The following is a 21959-nucleotide window of genomic DNA, read 5'->3' as shown; positions in this document are numbered from 1 at the left end:
CGGGGTGACCTTGGGCAAATTCATTGTCTGCATCTCAGTTTCTTTATTTGGAAAGTGGAGATGACGATTCCTACCTTGAAGGAAAGAGGAGACCTGCCTAGATGCTCCATAAATAGCAGTCCTCTGCCCCTGCCTCCCAGGAGGACCTACGCAACCACCTTCATTTCCTCATCTGTAAAATGGGCAGACAAATTCCTGCCCTTTCCACAGGGCCCAGACAGACACCCAGATACTGGCTGGTGGGGCCAGGCTGGCGGTGGTCCAGCCCTTCCAGGTCACACTGAGTTGACTGGCATATGCCGGAAGAGGCACCAGGCACTCACCATATACTCCATGTTGGCAGCAGGTGGGTGCACGCTGGCCCGGAGGTGGTTGTGATAATCCAGTAAGGCACTCATGTCCCGGGCAGAGATGTGGCGCTTCCGCCGGTAGCGGGGCACCCCCAGCCCGCTCACGGGCCACACAGCTGTGCCCTTGGTCCGGGCCAGTGCCAGGGTAGCATCGGGCACCAAGGTATTCACTGTCTGGCCCACCCAGAAGAGCAGGCCTGCCAGGCCCACGGTGCCGGGCAGCAGGGACATAGCTGGCTGGAGAGGTCACGTGTCTACCTCGTGCAGTCAGAGCCGGCTGCCTGGAGGGGGCGGGCATGTGGGCACCAAACCCTGAGTGTTTTCCAGCATTGCCGCCCCAGGGGATGCTAACCCTGGGAACTTGGCACAGACCTCCTGACTCAGCTCTGGTCCAGGTGCCCAACACCCCATCCTCCCCACCGCAGTGGACTGAGTGGATTGGGCAGCCCAGACAGTGGCTAAGCCGGACCAGACCCTGGAGTGAGACGGTGCTATTGGGTCAAAGCCAGGACTCCATCCCACCAGCCCCGGAGACAGACACCACGCCTCTCCCGCCTGGACACCCTCTTCACCGATCCTGCTCCAAGTGGGCTCCGTCCACCCTCTCAGCGGGGCAGGGCCGACCTTCCCCAAGGCATCGTGCGGGGGAAAGAACCAGATGGCAGAGAGTGAAAGATTCAGAGAAAAAGAGGCAGAGAGAGAGAGAAAAATGAGAAACTGAGAAAAAGAAAATGAGAGAGACTAAAAAACTGACTGAAAAAAAGAGATACAGAGAGAAGGAATGAAAGACATAGACAGTAGGAAGCTGTAAGAGAGACTGAGAGACAATGATGGGGGAAAAAAGAGGAAGCACATGGAAGAGACAGAAATAGCGGTAGAGAGAGAAAGACAAAGAAAAAAAAAGAACAGAGAAGACGGAGAGAGAAACAGAGCTGAAGAGAAGAGGCAGAGAGAGGCTTGCGGGGGACCAGGCAGCAGGCTCCCGGGGGGCGCATACCCAGGACGGGCAGCCCAGACGGGTGGCAGGAGGTGGCTGAGGAGGCAGGGACCTCTGCAGACACCCCAGCCTGCCTGGCAGTGCGGTGATTTTAACGGTCCCCTGGGAGCTGATGGCATCTGACGTCCCGGCCCCACAGCCCCCTCCCCTTCCAGCCAGGCCCAGCTTGGACCGGAGGCTCCGCCTGCCTGTCTGTGGGCTCGCCTCTCCCCCCTCTCACCACGCCTCTGCTGTTCCTGCGTCCACCTGGAGTGTGCAGGGTTGGGCTGGGCTGCTGGTCAGGGTAGGGATGCGGCAATGGCAGGCACTCCAGGATGAAACACCACCCCCTTGTCAGGAGACCCCAGATCCAGAGGCCTCTCTCTGCCTTCCAGACCCCAACGTATTAAGGCCACCTTTCATCTGAAGATTATTTTCTGACTGTTTTCTCTACAAAGCTCTCCAGCCTCAGAGTAGGCAGTTAATATGGCCCCATTTAATGAGACCTACTCCGTGCCAGGCCCAGGCTGAGTGCTTTACACACACACAAGCTCAGCCAACCCTCAGAATCAGATGTGATAGGTCCCCATTTTATAGGTGAAGAGACCGAGCCCCAAAGAGGTGCAGGAATAAGCCCAAAGTCAGCCAGCCTGTCTGCAATAGAGCCAGGATCCGCACCCAGGTCTGAGCCCAGGGCCCTGTGAGTACGTAAAAAGGATGCCATTTTTGTAACCAAACCAATCTAGATGCACAGGAAAAAAGCCCGGGAGGATATCCACAATCAACACCGTGTAGCCTAATTAGTAATTAAACCTGTGAATCTGGGCTCAAATCCCCATTATTTCACTCACTGAGTGCCCTTGAGCAAGTCACCCAATCATTTCGTGCCTCACCTATAAAATGGGAGTAATAATGGCACCCACCTTACAGCATTGTTTTAAGGATTAGATGAACTCACATCTGTGGACCGCTCAGAACAGTGTATGCTTTGTGTGTGTGTGTGTGCTTGTTTGTATACATGTACTTGAGCGAGTATGTGTGTGTTTATATGTATTGTGTGTGTAAGCAGATGGGTTCATGCATGTGCATATGAGGGTTCGTGTGTCAATCCTCACACAATCCTCATAGATGCATGCATGAACACGCAGATGTCTGTGTGTGTGTGTGTGCTGTCAAAGCCCAGTTGGTCTCTGAGTTGCTGAACTTCTGGGTTAAGAAAGAGTTTAATTTCCTCCTCTCTGATTACTTGTATTCTCCGCAAACAACAAGCAATACTTTTCTGATGGGAGGAGGCAGACTTACAAGAAAGGTGTTACAAAAAAAAACCAAAGTTGAAGCGTTTGCAACCCTCCAGCCTCCTCTTCCAGCGACCTCCAAGCATCCCCAGGCAGAAGCCAGTCTCAGGGCGCCAAGCTGAGCCCTGGCCCAAGTGGCAATGCAGGGCTGGGGGCTGGAACTGGGCTACCGGAGCGGGGTCCTCCCCAGACACATGGAATTCCCGCCCCAGGCGGCCGCCCTGCCTCAGCCTCCGCGGCCCAGACAGTGCTGCTGCCAAAGCACACACCTTCCCGCTGGAGCGGCTTTCCCCAGCCCAGGCGGCTGACCGCGGGATGCTGGGGCTGGGGGCGGGGGGGGGGGGTGGGGGTGGGCAGCAAGGGATGGAGGTTGGCGTCCCCAACCTCTACAGGGCTTTCCCATTACACCAGAGGGACAATAGGGAGGGGCTCCAATCTAGCCGCATCTCTGCCTCCAGTATGCTGGGTGTCCTGGGGCAAGTCCCTATCCTTCTCTGGGCCTCGGACGCCCCATTAGAGAAACTGGACTAAGGACTCTTCTGCCTACGGCTGGGCTGGGATCCATGACACACCTGGGGGAACTCTGCAGCCCAGGGGAGGCAGACACAAACAACCGTGGCACTTAGGAACCCAGGAGTGTCAACAATTATTCCCTGCTCTCTCAGATGCTTGACGCGAGCTTCTCCCATGTAACCGGCACTGGCGTGGTTCAGAGCATCGCACCCATGACTCACTGGTCCTCACAGCCGCCTTTGAGGGAGTAACCCCAGCCACTGCACAGACGGGGACCTGGAGGTACAAGGAGCCTCAGTGACTTGTCCTATGACATGGAGCTTGTTTGTGTGGTACCTGGGGTTCTGGCAGTGGACATCCTCGCACATATACAGAATGCACACGCATCCTGGGTGCACACACCACACTTATATTCACACAAGCATTTCTTCCTCCCACAAATCACAGAGACAGCTCGTTCCCCCAGCCCCTCAGATCCTTCCTACTTACACCCTCTGGTGCCCTTACCTGAATATCCAGAAACCCACTCTTCACACGTCTAACCATATTAACACGTATAAACGTAAGTATCTGTTCTCAGCACAGCACTGCTCGAAGCACTTTACACGGATGAGCCCATTAATCTTCAAAACAACCCTATTATTATCATCATATCCATTTTTGTATATATGAGGAAACTGAGGCACAGAGAGGTAAGTCATTTGCCTAGGGTCACACAGCCAGTGGGTGGCAGAGGTGGGATGGGCACCCGGGCAGGCTCGTTATGCTGCCTCTCCACAGAGACAAAGAGATAGACACAGAGAAAGGCACAGTCCCCAAGTCCAGCCGCGCAGACAAAATCACCCCCTCCTACCCCACACGTTCACACATCCACAGAAACCCAGATATTGCACTGGTGACAAGCACACAGCGATGCCCCTGGCCAACCCCCGAGTGGGAGTTTCTCTGCTGTCCTCCGTGACTAGCCCTGTTCCCAGTTCCCTTTGGCAGGTTCCTCAGTGGATAAAAATGTTGGGAGGACAGGAAATAATCCCGGGTAGCCCAGATTAGTGCCCGAGGCTGGGGTCTCACTTTAGGGTAGGGACACTTTCTCATCTCCGAATTTCATCCCTCTGGATTCAGCTGTCGCTCTATTCTCATCCCTACCAGAATTCTCTCTGGACTTGGGCGAGCGAAAGGGAAATTATTCTGGAGAGTAGAAATATTCAAGTCAGTGTAGCTCAGTGGCTATAGCTCTGGATCCAGACAGCCTAGGTTCGGGGCCACCTCCATGGCTTACTAGCTGTGTGACAGTGGGCAAGTTAATTAACCTTTCTGTGCCTCAGCTTCCTCATCTATAAACTGGGGCTACCTCACGGCATTGTTGTGAGGACTAAATGAGTTAGTACATGTTAGACACTTACAATGTCTGGCACAGGGCAAGCAGTCAATAATGTTAGCTGTAATAATCGCTCACAAGAATAATAATAACAGGCAACATTTCTTTAGCATATCCACTTAGTGCCAGACACCAAATGCTTTATGGACAAGATCTCATTTAAGCCTTGCTCCAGTTCCAGGGGTCAGGTATCAGGATCCCCATTCTACAGACGAGGAAGTAGAAACTCAGAGAGGTTAAGCAACTTGCCCAAGTTCACAGAGCTAGTCCCGGTGCAAATTGGATTCCAACAGGTCTCTCTGATTCTCATCCCAGTGTTCTTTTCGCCCAGTAAAGTTGCTTTTAAGAGGAGACTGTGAAACAGGAGCCTGGTGCTTGAGAGATGAGACGGAGAAAGCTGGAAGGCCCTTAGAGATCTTTTAGGTCACCCTTTCATTTGCCAGTTGAGGAAACAGGTTCAGAGAGGTTAAGGGACTTGTCCAAGGTCACACAGCAACTGGAAAACCAGTCCTATGTCACTATGCGACCCAATCTATGTCACTCCAAATCCAAGCACAAAGAGGGAAGGAGCTGGAAGGAGGGAGCTGGAGGGAAGGGAGCACATATGAAAAATAACAGCGGTGATACAGACTCTTGAAAACTCTTCCCGTCAAATGCTCCAGGTTCTTCCAAAAGACAAACTGTAAGAAAATGAAAGGGATGGAGGGAGAATCAACAGACTTAGAAGATTTTTTCTACGGACGAGACTAAACTCTGCTGTTTAAGGATGTGCACTTGGGCGATAAAACTATAAAGAAACATCCAGAAACACTTCAAAGTCAGGCTGTAATTGGGGTGGGACATTTGAGGGGCTGCTATTTTTTAATCTGACCGGTGGTTACAAGGGGTTCACCTCATTGGGTTCCACATTTATTTTATGTGACTTTCTGTATTTGTGCTTTATTTTATAATAAAAAGGATTAAAAAAATAACAGTGGTAGTGATTTATACAGTGACACCTTCCATCTGTTACCGCCTTAACCACACATGAGGATCTTCATCTTCTTTGAACAGTTGAGGACACGAAGGTTCAAACAGGAAGCCAGCGTGCCCACAGTCACACAGCAAATAAGTCTGGGAGCCAGGCCTCGCCCCCTGTGGCTTGGTATGTCTCCACAGCACAGCGGTGGCTGGGCTGTCTGAGCTGCCGGTGGTAGTTCCTGACCCAGCAAGGGGAGATTCAGGACAGATTCAGAGAAACCAGCTCCTCCAAAAACAAAGCCCACTCAGACGCACCTGTGGGCTCCCCAGTCTGACCCCCGCTCTCTCGGGCCCCAGAGAGCAGCGTCCACTCTCTGGCAGATCATCCAGGGGGAGGCAGGATGGTCCAACAGCAGGCAAGGACCAGAGCCGTGGAGTCAGACAGCTCGGGAGGACCCGATGCAGGTCACAAGTCTTCTCTGAGCCTCACTTCCCTCATCTGTAAAACGGGAACGATGTCCATAGGTGCTACCTTATCTGGCTACTACGAGACATTCAGTGAGATATGGAAAGTGTTAGCCCGCAAAGCAAGGTTTATTCAGCGTCAGCTATTAACCCCCCCAAACAGAAACACTGTGTGATTCCACTGACAAGATGCTCAAGAACAGGCAAAACTAACGAGGGTGGTGCAAGCCAGAACCAGGGCTCCTTTGGGGGTACCGACTGAGAAGGCACCAGGGAGCTCCTACTGAGGGTGCGCATCTGCCTTATATGTTGATCTGGGTGGTGATTACATGGGGGTACACGTGAAAATTCATCTAGTTGTACACTTAAGACTTCAGCATTTAACACTGTTAAACCTTAATAAAAAATTTAGACTAATATAGGGTTTAAAAAAAATCTTTGCTTGAGTTCTGTCAACAAGTACAGAATTAAAATCCTACATAAGAAAAAACACACACACCAACAGAAATACTCCCTTCTTATCTCCCCAAGACATATTTCCTACCCAGTACACATAAGTACTCTCCCCAGTACACCCACTAAAACCCCCAACCCTGCACACACAGCCAAAGGGCCCGACAGCAGCACAAAGAGAAGCCTCTGTCCAACAGAGCAGGCACATCGCCACCCCTCAACCCCACAGCACATCCGTCTTCAGTATAGATGCTTTTCCACTCCGGGTGCCTGGAAACACACCCTACATGCAAACACACAAGCAGACACACACAGACCAAACCCACAGACCAAACTGATTCAACGGGCAGATTTGTGAGTCAGATGCGGGTGAGGGTCTTGGCCCCATCACTTCCTCACTATAAGACCTGGGGCAAGTCAGGTGTTTCTTTGAGCCTCTGTAAAATGGGCCCAATAAGATCTTCTCTCACGAAAGGAAACAAAATATAAAGGAAGACCGAGCGCAAATAAGCTCTTTGAGAGACAGAGCCGTGTGACTCGCCTCGGCATCCTCAGGGACTCACGTCATGGCGTTGTTGGTTAAACTTGCACATGTCGTAAAGGAAACTTGTGTGTGTTGTCAGTTGTCACCAGATTAATCTATAGATTCAACGTGATCCCAGTAAAAATTCCAGCAAGCTTTCTGGAGGAAGTTGGCAAGTTGAGTCTAAACGTCGTGGAGAAGAGCCAGGGCCCGAGAACTTTCGAGACACTCCATTAGTCAGAATGTTCATAATATGTGATGATTAAGCAGCAAACAGAAAAAGGAGTGGAGGGTGAAGCTGGGACATAGGGGTGAGGGGGCGGGGGAGGTACAGCAGGACAAGGAGAGGGAACAGCATGGGAGACAGCTCTGAGGCTGGAGGGAATTTGGTTCACCTGAAGAACTGAAAAAAGGCAGGCTGGGGAAGAGGCAGAGGGTGCAGAGAGGGTAAGAGGCAGGATGAGAGATGGGGTCAGAGGTGAGCAGAAGCCATTTTTGCAGGCTGGAGGCCCTGAACGTCACCCAGCCACAGGGCTGGAGAGGACCCAGATTCTCCTGCTTTGCCCAGTGCCCCATCCTGGCACCCTATGGGAGCATGGTGCTGGGGGCTGGGAGCGAGGTGGGGAGAGCAGATGGGTCTTAGCCCTCCAGGGAGAGGGGGCACATCATCGCAGTCCCACCTCCTAGGGGCTGAATTTCCACGGACCCCCAGAACTCTGAAACCAAGGAGTTGCCCCTGAGGGGTCTCTCCCTGTCTTCCTCTGCCCACGAAGGATTCTGAGCAGGGTGTTCGCACGGCTGAGCCAGGGAACCCCTCCCCTTCCTGGGTGTCCGAGAGGACCAGCCCCCTCCCAAAACAAGGAGGGGTAACTAAAGGGTGGGGCTGGCCAGCGCGCAGACCCCCGAGGGGCGCGCTGGGGTCAAGGCGGTGCCCTCAGGGGCCGGGGCCGGAGGACTGGGGAATCCGCGACCCGGTCCAGCTCGGACAGCTGCACGGCCAGGTGTGGCCGGGGAATCTGCTGTGTCGCCGGCCCGCGCAGCCCGAGCGGAAAAGGCCCGGCGTCAGCGCCCCCGCATTCCTGCGCTGGGTGGGAGTCGGCCCGCAGCCGTCACCCGGCGGGGACCGGGGCCCACTGGGCTCCCTGGGCGGAGTGAGAACTGAGCCAGACTCCCTATCTGGTCCATGGGGACGGTGACCCTTTGCCCTGCCTAGCTCTCAAGCTACGATGAGCAGCCAAAGATGAGCATCTTTATCTTAGAGATGACCACTTATTGTGCACCCACTGCATGCCTGACATCCAGCAAAATCAGGTTTCACTTGCTTATCCCGGCACACTGTTCTTCTTTCTCAGGTGAGGAAATGAGGGAGATAAGTGACTTGCCCTGGGTGACACGGATCATAAATCCTGAGTCTAGGCTTGAACCCATGTCTGTCTCTGTTCTGAACCAAAATGCTCATGGCCCTAAACCCTGTCCACCGTGGCTTGGTGAACTCTGCAGAGCGTTGTGACCATGTGAGTGTTACCGGTGGCAGGCAGGTGAGGTCAGAGTGGCCCTCACTAGACCCCAGAGTCAGTGTGGGCTCCTGGGTAAGCGCTTTGCCCCATGGGGCATACCAAGCCTGGTTTGAATCCCAGCTCTGCTGGATGTTGGCTGAGTTTCTTGGCCTCTGTGTGCCTCAGTGATTCCATTTGTAGAATGGAGTAGTAACAGTACCTACCTGTGGGGTTGTGAGAATGAGAGTCACGCACAGTAACGCACCTTGCACAGTGCCTGGCACTTAGCTAAGGCCCAAGGAAACAGCGGTTTTCTTAGAACCAGGCATTTTGTTCCCAGTTTGGTGTTCCATACATGTACATAAATACATATAGCATTTCATAAATTGTGAAATATAACAAATGTGCAAGATTTGTAAAATATAGAAATATAGTTTAATGAATTTGTTTGTTTGTTTGTTTTGGGTTTTTTGAGGAAGTTTAGCCCTGAGCTAACATCTGCTACCAATCCTCCTCTTTTTGCTGAGGAAGACTGGCTCTGAGCTAACATCCACGCCTATCTTCTTCTACTTTATATGTGGGATGCCTGCCACAGCATGGCTTGTCAAGCGGTCTGCACCCAGGATCTGAACCAGCGAACCCCGGGCCGCCAAAGCGAAAGTGTGAACTTAACTGCTGCGCCACTGGGCTGGCCCCTAGTTTAATGAATATTTTTAAGCAAACATCTGTGTGGCTACCCCTGGTACATTGCCTACACCACCAACACCCTGTGACCCCAGTGCCCTCCTCCATCCTGCAGGGAACTGCTGTCCTGACTCTGATGCTGGGAAACTCAGTTCCTTGCTTTTCCTTCTTCCTTCCAATTTTCCCAACACTCTTTCAGGCAACAAGAGCCCCCTCCTCCCAGGCCTCAGCCCTGTGACTGCCTGAGACAGGAGGGTCTGGGGTCTGCAGGAGACAGCCGCCAGAGGAGGGAGTAGGAGTGTCCTCCAGCTGCTAGGGGCAGTTTAGGGTCCCGAGCGGCCCCTCCTGCCGCTCGCCCTGTGGCCTGCAGAGGAGCAAAGCTGCATTCCTGCCCTGCTGCGCCAGCCCTTCAGACCCTGTCCCCAAACGCACCCAGATGATGGGCAGCCTGGGGTTGTGTGTGTCGGGGGGGGCACCGCCAGTGGATACAACCCCCTCCCAGTTAGGCAGTCAGGCAGCCTGGCCTCGGGTAGACACCGGCTTTGCTCAGCTGCTCACCCCAGGGAGTGGCTAGCCATCCCCTCCGGCCAGAGAGAGAGGTGGCTGGAGGTTAAGAGTGGGGGAGGCATGGCAGAGGAGAACTCTGAAGGAACGCCTTGGTGCTGGGGATGAATACTGCTCTCTGGCCAGGAGCTGTGGACGAAGAGGGCTGCCCCCCAGGAGAATTACTGGGCTGCACACCCGCCCCCCAACCCAGAGTGAATTATTTCACTCACACCAGCCAACAAAAGGGCACCTGCTGGTTGCTTCTCCTGGAATGACCGATTCCCACTGTTGCTCTGGACAACCCCAGGCCCATCCTTCAGACATCGGCTTAGACAGAAGTCGCCTCTTCCAAGAACTCTTTCCTGGCCCTGTGGGGTCCTCTCCTCATGGCTCCAAGCGTCCTCTACTTAACCCATTAACATTCCGCCCCTCCATCGTTCAGACTTTAGGGGCCGGAAAATCTCTTTCACAGCGATTTATAAGCTCGGGAACCTCTTAACGTTTGAAAAATGAATAATTTCATCATTATTATTTTCTGTTGTTTCTCTTCTATTTATAAAGAAGTAATTTAAATTTAAAAATAATCTCCTTTACATTAGCATATTAATAACAATCCTTTAACTTATTTAACAACAACAAAATTTTTTTTGAGTGTTTCGTAGGTGCCAGACACGGTTCTAGACACTTAGGAGGCATTAGTGAGCAAAACAGGCCCCATTCCCTACCTTCTGGGGCTGACATCCAAGAAGGGGAGACAGAAAATAAACAAATGAATAAACAAATTACAAAGTACATTTAAAAAGGAATCTTTGATGATTCTCCTAATCCATTAAGACCTCCTACCCACTTTTTGCCATTTAATCAAGTGATTCTGAAGGCCAATTTACTTTAAAACAGACCAAGATCATTATCAAAATAAAGATCTCTTTTCCAATGGAAATAGTCACATTTGTTCTGGATTCTACCCCAGCAGAATTGAATCTCCTTATGAATCAGTGGCATTAGAATGTAATGTGGTTATAAAGAAGAGAAATTCTTTATGAGAAGGCAGCATCAACTTACGTTTCCTTTTCTTTAATCTTTAGTTGACATAGATTCACGTCCAACCCAGGCAAAGCACAATATTAACCTCAGATGATTTCTGTGCAACCATTCCACGAATTTAGTGATTTCCACATTTTCCAAAAAACTCAAACTTACTTGTCCAAGAGAGTCTCAGACCAAGATAAATTCTATAATTTCCAAACTGTTGCAACAAAAGTCACATATATATGGGGTCTGCTTATGAAAATGCATTTAGCATTCAATAAGGAATTGTTACTTTTTTGTAGCAGACATATTTTTGGTTACAGTTTTCCATTTCTGTAGTTAACATGAAGCCATGTGCTTCTGTAAAATCTGACTCTAAGAAACCTAAAATATAAAATTCTGAGCAAAGGTCAAAATTGTGATAACCTGATTTTAAAATTTTAAACCTTATCAGATGGATTTTTGGAGATTTAATTAGAAATCCTGCTGAATATTTACTTTACTTATTTATTTATTTATTTATTTATTTTTTAGGAAGATTAGCCCTGAGCTAACTGCTGCCAATCCTCCTCTTTTTGCTGAGGAAGACTGGCCCTGAGCTAACATCCGTGCCCATTTTCCTCTACTTTATCCGTGGGACGCCTACCACAGCATGGCGTGCCATGTCCGCACCCGGGATCTGAACCAGTGAACCCCAGGCCGCCAGAAGCAAAACGTGCACACTTAGCCGCTGCGCCATCGGGCCAGCCCTTTACGTTATTAAATTTTCTTTTTATGAATATCTGCAAAGTAAGTCTTTTCTTTAATGAACGTGACTCACCAATATTTCAAACCAACATTTTTACTTCCACATTACTTATGATATTTTAACTCTGTCCTCCCTTCTTCATTTATTAGTTGAGATTTTTCTTTAACAAGAAACTCATCTACTCTTTGGTTATTGGTGGTTCAGTTCATATAAGAGAGGCAGGAAGAATGCTTGATTCTTTCCCTTTGTTTATAATGAGTTGATTCCTCCAATGGTGCCCATTACCTTTTTTTTTTGGTAAAGATTTTATTTTCTTTTCCGTTTTCTCCCCAAAGCTCCCCAGTACATGGTTGTATATTCTTCGTTGTGGGTCCTTCTAGTTGTGGCATGTGGGACGCTGCCTCAGCGTGGTTTGATGAGCGGTGCCATGTCTGCGCCCAGGATTTGAACCAACGAAACACTGGGCCGCCTGCAGCGGAGCGCGCGAACTTAACCACTCGGCCACAGGGCCAGCCCCTGCCCATCACTTTTTAAAGTACCGTTATGAACCTATATCCATCCATTGCAATTATTATTCTTATTTATGCTCAAACTGTCCCATCTCGGCCTGTGGGAGACTTTGTTTTTTATTTATTTATTTATTTTTAAACTTGGCACCTGAGCTAACAGCTGTTACCAATCTTCTTCTTCTGTTTTTCTTCTTCTTCTTCTCCCCAAAGCCCCAGTACATAATTGTATATTTTAGCTGTAGGTCCTCTGGTTGTGGAATGTGGGATGCAGCCTCAGAGTGGTCTGATGAGCGGTGCCATGTCCGCGCCCAGGATCCGAACCAGCGAAACCCTGGGCCGCCAAAGTGGAGTGCACGAATTTAACCACTTGGCCAGGGGGCCGGCCCCTGTGGGAGACTTTCAGTTGGCTCCTGTGTCCTCCTGAAATGACCTTAGCAGTCTTTGATAGCTTTTAGCTTCCTTGCTTTCTGGTTTGACAAGCTGGTCCGGCCTCATCTTGAACATTCTGCCTCAAACCTGGAAATTGTGTTTTTCAAGGGTGATAAATCTGTAGTTCTTAAGAAAACTCACCTATCCAAAACACTGGCGGGCCTAGCATCCGGCCCCATGCTTGGTGCATAGTAAAGAGTTAATGCATATCAGCTGGCTGAGTAAACCAATGATTATCACCTTCGCTGGATTTTAAGTTCCCTGAAGCCAGAGATCATATACTTCTGACAGGTATTTGTTGAACAGGTAAATGAAGGCATGAAAATCAACAAGGAGGTGGTAGCGTTGAAATCTCAAGAGGGCAGAGCCCTGACACTTGTGGTCCTCTGTCACCCTCTGGTGGGGAGGCAGGGCCTCGTCCTCCAGGGCCATAAATCGTCAAACTACAGACCCCCCCACCACGTTAATTAGCTATACAGTTAACCAGTGGGCTGTGCCCAGCCTTTTTAGCTGAATTTATAATTGAAGAGAATTATCAGAGTGCCTCACACACACTAGAGGCAAATTCTGTCATGAATTGTCATAAAGCTATATTTATAGCTATATCTATGTCTCTATTGGCATTATACACACACAGACACACACATATATATGTTCATTTAGCCCTTGTGGTCTAGCGGTCAAGATTTTGTGCTCTCACCACCACAGCCTGGGTTCGCATCCTGATCAGGGAACAACACTGCCCATCTGTTGGTTGTCATACTGTGGCGGCTGTGTGTGGCTGTGATGCTGAAAGCTGTGCCACCAGTATTTGGGATACCAGCAGGGGCACCCACGGTGGACAGGTCTCAGCAGAGCTTCCAGAGTAGGACAGACCAGGAAGAAGGACCTGGCCACCACTTTGGAAAAATATGGCCATGAAAACCCTATGAAGAGCAGCAGAGCACTGTGTGATACAGAGCCAGAGGGTGAGAGGATGGCGCAAAAAGTCTGGGCAGGGTTCTGCTCTGCTGTGCAGAGGGTTGCTAGGAGTCAGAATCAACTCTGCAGCACTGACAATAAATCCACTCGCATGCTACAGATATATTTTTATGTGTCTACTCTATCGCAACCAGTGATTTGTTGATAAATGTTTAACAACTAGCTCTCTATGGGAAAATGTACAAGTATATACGTACATAAGTTTGTTGCAAATGTTTCTTAATGTGAAAAATGTGTAGCACATAATTTATAAATTACATAAAATATATGATACTCTTTATTGTAAATTCTGTATGGTGAAATGATTCTCACAAATGCTTTCATTGATTTTTGCTGGACTCTTCTATCCATAGCCAACCTATAGTTTGAGTTCAACCATGTTTTGACAAACGAAGTTGCATCCCAATCTAGATCATCAACAAACCAAATAAAGCCCTGATTTGTAGCAGTTGCCAATTTCCTGAGTGGAAATACTGTCACCATGGCTGACTTCAAGCTACCAATGTGACATCACTGAACACGGTTTGGGAAGAGTCACACAGTAGCATACTTTACAGATGCAATGGATGTAAGTAACCCCGAGAGCATAGATAATAATAAAATATAATAATTAGGAAATGATGATTTGGGGGTAATTATTTTGAGTTTGTTAGTTTATATAGTATAATTTTTTTTCCGCTTTATTTCCCAAATCCCCCCCGGTACATAGTTGTATATCTTAGTTGCAGGTCCTTCTAGTTGTGGGATGTGGGATGCCGCCTCAACGTGGCCTGACAAGTGGTGCCATGTCCGCGCCCAGAATCCGAACCCTGGGCCGCCGCAGCGGAGCGTGCAAACTTAACCATTCGGCCACGGAGCCAGCCCCTATAGCATAATTTTTAATAATGGCTGTGTTTGAGGATCAGTTTGCAAAAGTCTGGAAATCTAACAGTCTGCTCTCACAGGCCTGTATGACCTGGCTCCAGCACACCATTGGACTCACAACATAAATATGCATTTCCTAAAACGGGTTGAAATTAAAAAAAAAAAAAGATGAAAACTTCTCTAGAGACTTCACTTTTTCAGGCCTGGGTTTAACCCCGTCTTTGAAAATCTCCAGGGATGAAGCTGAAGCATCTCAAATGGAACAACCCCATTTCCTTCCTACGGAAATAGAAATCTGCAGCTTTCAGGAGGTACATTTCTGATAGTTCCTCTGGGTGATGTCTAGAGCTCCTGTCACCCAGCACCCTTTCCACTCTTCCTGAGGTGGGGGATCAGCATCTGGATTTTGATCGGGGGAAACTCTTAGCTAATAATGTCCATGCACCTCCCTGTTCTTAACATGATGCAGCTACGGAAGTAATAACTGAGCACCTGACAATCTTCAGGAGATAAAGATGGTTTCAGATACTATTTACAAGCTGCCTTCACAAATAACATCTTTCTGGCTATGGAGTTTCTATTCCCAATTAGGAAAAGCCAAATTGGTATAATCACCACTGTATTTTGTTTTTTAAACCTAGCTTTTTGAAGGCCTTGCTACAAAAGACCTCTAATTGGATCAACACAGTTTATGGATATGAAGATCATCTTGAGATGGTTTTAAGGAATTAATACTTTTATTCTCGCTAGTTTATTGACTCTCTACATAAGAGATTTTAAACATTAGTCTATTACAGGCATAAATCAGGCCAGTGGTTCCCAAAGTGTGTTAGCTACCCTTGGTTTAGGGATGTGAGGAAGCTGGAGATGATGAATATTTCAATAGACACGTTTTATTTGTAACAGAAGAAACATAACCGGCATGCAGAATCCATGATTCCATGGATGCTTTTGCTTGCCAGGCTATTCAGTAGGTGTCTAAGTTCTAAACGTGTATCGTTTAAAGAAAAATGTTAAGTAAATAATAGTGCTGGTGGTATATGGACATAGCAAAAGCAGTTAAGGTGGTTGTAACGGGTTGAATGGCATCCCCCCAAAAGACACATCAAAGTCTTAACCTTTGGTACCTGGGAATGTGACACTATTTGAAAATAGGGTCTTTGTAAATATAATAAAGGGTGTCAAGATGAGATTATTCTGGATTTAGAGTGGACCCTAAATCCAATGACTACTGTCTTGTAAGAGACAGAAGGAGAGAAGACACGCAGAGATACAGAGGGGAGAAGCCACGTGAAAACAGAGACAGAGACCGGAGTGATGCAGCCACAAGCCAAGGAATGCCAGGATGGCCGTCAGTCACCAGACGCCAGGAGAGACCCATGGCTGGGCTTCTCCCTCGGAGCCTCCAGAAGGAACCAATCCTATCGCCAGCTTAATTTCAGACTTCTGGCCTCCAGAGCTGTCAGAGAATAAATTTCTGTTAAGCCACCGAGTTTATGGTCATTTGTTATGGCAGCCCGAGGAAAGGAACACAGTGGTGAAAAAATGACTCAAGGCCGGGAAACACTGAATTAGACACTCAGCCCTGACAGGGGATGAGAGCGCTTGACTCTGTGATGAACTGAGTGACTCAACACCCTCATCTGATCTCATTAACCCCCAGCGTCCAGCATTTTCACTCAATACAGTTGTTTTTAAAGTGAAAATAAATCTTATAATTTTGCAATAATTATTTTATGTATTTATTGTCTCATGTCCCTATACCTGGACCACCGTAATGAACCTCAAGTTCCTAAACTAATTCTTGGGGGAGGCTGATCTCCTCTTGTCTCCCCATTTTACAGATGAGAAACTAAGGCTCAGCTGGAGGAGGTGTCTCCAGGAGAGACTAAAAGATGCTGTACCACGGCTCCTGTTCCTACGGTGTGACATTTATTCTTCCCCATCTCAAGCAAACACTCCCGCAGGCGCTTTTTCCCCCGGATCAGAGGAAGACACAGTGGCTGAGACACGAAGCTGCTGCGTCGCCCAGCGGCCGGAGGCGAGAATTGAGAGACAGGGGCGCTGCAGAGGCCGCGAGCGGCCAGGAGGGGGAGCACGCGGGCTCCGGGGCGCGCGCGCGCGCTCTTCAGGGGTGGGGCCCGCGGGCGGTGCGCATGCGCCCGAGAGGAGGTGCCGGCGCCGGCCGGGCGAAGGGCCAGACGGTGTCCGAGAGGGCCCGGGAAGGCGGACGGTGGCCGACGAGGTCCGCGAGGACGGCATGGAGCATCTGGAGCGCTGCGCGTGGTTGCTCCGGGGGGCGCTGGTGCGGGCGGCCGTGCGGCGCTACCTGCCCTGGGCGCTGGCGGCCTCCATGCTGGCGGGCTCCGTCCTCAAGGAGTTGTCCCCGCTGCCCGAGAGCTACCTCAGCAACAAGCGCAACGTCCTCAACGTGTGAGTGCGCCCCGCTCCTCTCCCGTCCCCGCCGCGGCCGGCCCGCTGTCGCCTGGCTGCCCCGAGGGGCGAGTGGTTGGAAGGGGAGGTCCTCCCAGTCGTGACATCAGCATCTGCACGAGTGTCGCGACTCAGGGACCCCGGGATGGCTGGTGTCGCTCGCAGTTCGTGTTTGCACACCCAAACCAGACAGCCTGAGCTCGCCTGGGCAGGGTGTGAGGAGCAGGGTTGTGTGTGCGTGTGGGGGGGGTGTGGGTGGTAAGGGGGAATGACCCAGCCTGTGTCGCTGCTCCCCACCTCCCCTTGGAGTTAGGAGTTGGCCCCTGCCCCGAGGGAGATGCCACCTCCCTCCTGCCTGCCTGTGTCATACCCCGCGCCTCCACCCTAAGCCCGATCCCCCCAGCTTGTGACAGAATCCCATCTCCACCTGTGAAAGACCTGCCTTCTGACCCCCACCTCCCTTGAGAGCCTTGTCCCTACCTGTGACATCACCCCCGCTGCAAGATAGTCCCGGAGGAGTGGAACCCTCCAGTCCGTGACCTTTCCCCTGCATCTCCGTGGACCTTCGCAGTCCCTCAGAGGCATGGCAGTGGCCCAGGAAAGCAATGCCAGCTGGGTTCTTTGAGACATCTCCTTAACTCCGCCCACCCACTCCTTTTTTTTTTTTTTAACTCCTGAATTTTTAAGTTTATTGCATAAAAACACTGTTGCAATAGTAAAGGGAAGCTCTGAAAGATAAAACTTCTGCCTTGGTGTGAGCCTAGATTCTTCTGCCAAATTATGGTGTCAGCGGTGTCTCCCCAAAGTCAGCCCAATTTTGGTTATCTTCTTAAAACCATGGCTTCTCTCCTAGGCAGCTTCGCCAGATGCCTGACAGGTCCTGGCTCTGGCCAGTCCTTTGCATAAGTGGTCCCAGGGAAGATATCAGTGACAGGCCCTTGAGTGGGGTCTGGGAATGCTTTGGAACCCAGGAAAGAATCCCTCTGTCCTTGGCCCACCTTCGTTTCTTAGCCTGCGCTAAGAATAGATTATGAGTGGTAGTAGCCCCGAGTCTGTTGCATGTGTGTTCACGGCAGGTCCCCGGCTCAGCCACCTTTGGTGAGCACAGGGAGGCAGAAAAGGCAGCTGCTGCTTTATCTGGCCTGGGTGAGTGAGAGCCAGGCAGCCTGGCAGACAAGTCCCTGCTGTTTGTGGGTAGCCGTGGATTCTGGCATTTTGTTCCAAGCCTCTGTGGTAATTATTGGAAGGGAACTAGTGAATCGCTGGCTCTGGAAGGGATTTTAAAAGTCATTTGGTCCCCTCAGCTCTATGTAACAGCGGAGGAAGCTGAGGCCTAGAGAAGGGTGGTAGCACATCAGAGTGAGGATTTGAGCCTGGGTCTCTGAGCTTGAAGTCAGGCTCCGTTCCAAGATCATTTCTGCCGTGGAGGAAAGAGCCGTGGTGTAGGAAAAGCGTGGGCTTTGGGGCTGGCCAAGCCCTGGTTTCATCTGTGCTTGTGGTTGTGTAAGTGCGACCCGGGGCAAGTTATTGAACTGTTCTGAGCCTCAGGTTCTTTATCCATTAAATGGGGCAAATGATACCTTCCTCCCAGGGTAGCTGTGAGTGTTCTGTAGGAAGGTGAAGGTGAGTGAAGGCTCCTGGCATTTGGTAGATGCTCGGGTATCATTACTTTCCTGAACAGATAGCATAGTGCTTAAGATCACAGACCCTGGATTTGAATCCCAGCTCCGCCACTTACGTCCTCCACTTTGGGCACGATACCTCTCTGTGCCTCAGTTTTCTTCTCTGTAAAATGGGGATAATAACAGTACCTACCTCATAGAGTTGTTTAAGGATTAAATAGTTGATACGTTTAAAGTACTTAGTAAGTGAAGTTGCTTTCTGGAGCTTTTATCCGCTTTTCTCATTTTCCCTCCCTTGCGAGTCTAGACCTGAGCCGTGACATTGTTTCCTATCCGCCATGTCTCCTGTCTTCACTTCCGCTTTCCTCCTCTGCCAGGTATTTTGTCAAAGTGGCCTGGGCCTGGACCTTCTGCCTCCTCCTGCCTTTCATTGCCCTCACCAACTACCACCTGACGGGCAAGGCTGGCCTGGTGCTGCGGCGGCTGAGCACCCTGCTGGTGGGCACGGCCATCTGGTATGTGTGCACAACCCTCTTCTCCAACATTGAACACTACACGGGCAGCTGCTTCCAGTCGCCGGCCCTGGAGGGCGTCAGAAACGAGCACCAGAGTAAGCAGCAGTGCCACGGCGAGGGGGGCTTTTGGGATGGCTTCGACATCTCAGGCCACTCCTTCCTGCTGACCTTCTGTGCCCTCATGATTGTGGAGGAGATGGCGGTGCTGCACGAAGTGAAGACGGACCGAAGCCACTGCCTCCACGCCGCCATCACCGCCCTGGTGGTCGCCCTGGGCTTCCTGACTCTCATTTGGGTGTGGATGTTTCTGTGCACGGCCGTTTATTTCCACAACTTGTCCCAGAAAGTGTTTGGCACCCTGTTTGGTTTGCTGGGCTGGTACGGGACATACGGGTTTTGGTATCTGAAATCCTTTTCCCCAGGACTGCCTCCCCAGAGCTGTAGTTTGAATTTGAAGCGAGACAGTTACAAGGAATAAAAGAGAAACAAAAGGGGTGATAGCAGGTCAGTGACTAATCTATTCTCATTTATTTTTCTTAGTTATTTGACTAAATTATTGGTCCTACTTCAGAGAGGAAGCTCGTCAGGCAGTTTTAGGGGGTGACGGTGGAGTCCGAGGAGGGAGTTCAGTCTCCAGACTTCTTGGCGACGTGACCCTGTGTCACAAGCACCACCATTTCCAAGCAGGCACTTTGCATCCCTGGCAAGACTTGACCTTAATCTAGACCGTCCCTTTTGTCCCTGGAGGGCAGAGCTGAAGCTCGGCGAGAGGACAGAGTCAGGAAGGCCTCTGTTGTGTGGCCGGAGGGGAGGCCAGGGCCTTAGGACTCCTCTGCTGCCATCATTCTCCCTGACTCCTAGATGTCTTCTGTTTAACGGCTGTTTATGCTGTTATTTACCAGTATTTCTCTCTGGTCAATTTTGCATAAGCATTTATTTCCAGCAGGGTTCTCTATAAAACAGCCAGCCACCTGAAAGACACTCTCTGGTTGTAGTGTTTGTTTCATCCGTGGAATGTTAAATCTTCCAGCTGGCTCGTGATTAGCTCCCAAAACTGTTAACCTGGAGTGTCTCTGCCTCTCAGTACTGGATGATTTTTATCTAAGGAACATTGATAATTTTCTATCCGTGTTGTCTATTCTATGTTGACTTTTGGAGCAATAATGTTACCTTTTTTCTTAGTGAATGCTTTATGGTTTTTAATAACAACTATGGCATTTGTTCTTTGTCAACAAAACTGAAAATAACTCCCAACTCCAGGGCTGCACTTTGGTACGTGTATAGAGTGCTTTGAGTTTTTTTTAGAACACTAATTTACTTTTTATAAACCAATGTCTTGGCTTATAGTATTCAATTCCACCTCATGGGGCTGTTTCTCTGTTAAGAGTAAAGCTGGAAAGCGGACATTTTAATAATAACTTGATGAATCTTAAGCTGAGTCAGAGTAATTTTGCAAAATGTCTGTTTGCACTGAAACTTTCCTGACCACACATTGGTGGCATAGACTCAACAGTGCCTCAGAGTCATACGACAAGGACACTGATCAGTCTGCCGTGGCCCAAGGCATTGTTACCTTTTGCACAAGATTGTGGTTAAGTCAGAAGTGAAGGAAAATATCTTCCATTGCCTCTGATGGCAAGAAGCCAAGCTGTTTGCAAAAATGTCCTTATTAAATGGTGGCATGACTTTGGCTTCACTCTCTACCACCAAGAAAACCAAACCAGACCTGGGCCTCTTCAACTGACCTTGAAATCGACCTTTTGTTTCTCTTGCAGCTCCTCTCAGTTTCCATCCTTGTCCTTCTGTGGCCTTCACTGTGAGTGTGCTGGGAAGGGTTAGAAATCCTGTCACCTCCCACCACAAAGGCGTGGTTACATGCTCCCTGTTAAGATACCCCTCCCCTCTCCCAGCTGTCTCAGTAAGCCTTTCAAACCAAGCCCCTTGCATTTTGGATAATCATCCTGGAAACTTCTTTGATGTCCCTCCCCCCAGTCAAGCCTGATAATAGCATTAGCTGATAAGCACTACACTTGACTGGCTTAACTCAAGCTTAGGCTGTTAGGAGCTTGGGGTCGGAAAATCTTCAGGGTAAATTGTATTTCATGTAAAGATGTATTTAAAATATGTAGTTCGTATCCTGTCAGGCTGTGGGTTGACTTGTATTGATCAAAACGTGAGATGTGATATGTGGTACCCAAAGTGCAGAAACACCTGCGGTGAGAGTGCAGAGGTGTCGCCATGGTGCTTTGGGAGCACTGGCAAGATGGGACAGGCCCCATGGGGACTTTTGTCCCCTCTGGAGTTTACATCCCTAAACTGGGGGTGGCAGTGGGGCTGGGGTAGGTGGTGGGGCTTGTTGAAGGGATTGACATCTCTCTTAAGCTTCAGGTTCAGCACCAAAAGGCAACAGGCACAGGGTGGCTTCAGAAGTTCATTCGTCACACTTAAGTCTCCAGACGTCTCTCTCCTGCAGGTCTGAATCAGGCTCAGCGGTGAAGGAACTCTGTGGAGTGTCGGGTAGCAAGCCTTGCGTGTTGACTGTCTTCCACCATTGCCGGTTCCGTCCTGGCCCCCTTGCCTCTTTCTTGGGAGCGTGCACTCTCTCCCTGCGTGGGACAGCATGGCGCAGCTCAAAGAGTTTGGGCTTAGGCTCTCGTGAGATGTGGGCTCAAGTCATGGCCTCACGACTGAGAGCTGTCTGACCCTGGGCAAGCTTCATTTTCCCCCTCTGTAAAACGGAGGTGATCCTGTTAGGATTGAGGGAAACTATGCATGTGAAGTGCCCAGCACATGTGCTTAGCAGGCCATAATCCTCCGCCTGTTTTTCTCGACTAAGCCTTTAGAAATTTTTGACTCCTCTGGAGAAGGCAGGGAAACTAACACCTTCTTTTGAGTGCCGTTTGGGGTCTGGGTCTCCCGTTGAAACAGGCTTGTTTTGTGTTTTGAAGAGTGTCTGTTGTCCCAGGTGCTGAACAAGAGGCTTTTGAGGGCTTCTGTGACCACAGAATACTGCCGTGCTTGTTTCCCTCTCCACGTTGAGAGGTTTATTCACTGACGCCTCGTTTTCCACGTGCATCTGTCATCGTCTGAATACCAGATTGTGTTTAGAGAATGGCTCTTGCCACTGTTATGTGCACACAGATTGTATGTAAACAAGCAAATTAAGTAAACTGGAGATAATGAAATCCCA

At 49.8% G+C, this 21959-nt stretch overlaps 2 protein-coding genes across 3 annotated transcripts in view; one reads left to right on the top strand and one right to left on the bottom strand.

The window, feature by feature from the left end:
- Nucleotides 1-17410, bottom strand: part of R3HDML (R3H domain containing like) — a 25912-nt gene extending 8502 nt beyond the window's left edge. The window contains exon 1 of one of the 2 annotated variants that reach the window (XM_044748286.2): nt 17113-17410. In XM_044748286.2, coding sequence (XP_044604221.2) covers nt 17113-17262 — 150 coding nt within the window. In that variant the 5' untranslated portion in view covers nt 17263-17410. Of the gene's footprint in view, nt 1-323; nt 622-17112 lie in introns of those variants that run through there. The other variant, XM_014845919.3, reaches the window with a different exon arrangement.
- FITM2 (fat storage inducing transmembrane protein 2) lies at nt 15928-21959 on the top strand. Its single transcript, XM_014845920.3, has 2 exons — nt 15928-16632; nt 18632-21959. The coding sequence occupies exons 1-2, from the start codon at nt 16460-16462 to the stop codon at nt 19245-19247; spliced, it is 789 nt and encodes a 262-aa protein (XP_014701406.3). The 5' UTR covers nt 15928-16459; the 3' UTR covers nt 19248-21959.

The sequence above is a fragment of the Equus asinus genome, chromosome 15 (assembly GCF_041296235.1).
Source record: "Equus asinus isolate D_3611 breed Donkey chromosome 15, EquAss-T2T_v2, whole genome shotgun sequence".
Lineage (NCBI taxonomy): Eukaryota > Metazoa > Chordata > Mammalia > Perissodactyla > Equidae > Equus > Equus asinus.
The sequence above is the reverse complement of the archived record's forward strand: the minus strand, read 5'-3'. Positions and strand labels throughout refer to the sequence as shown.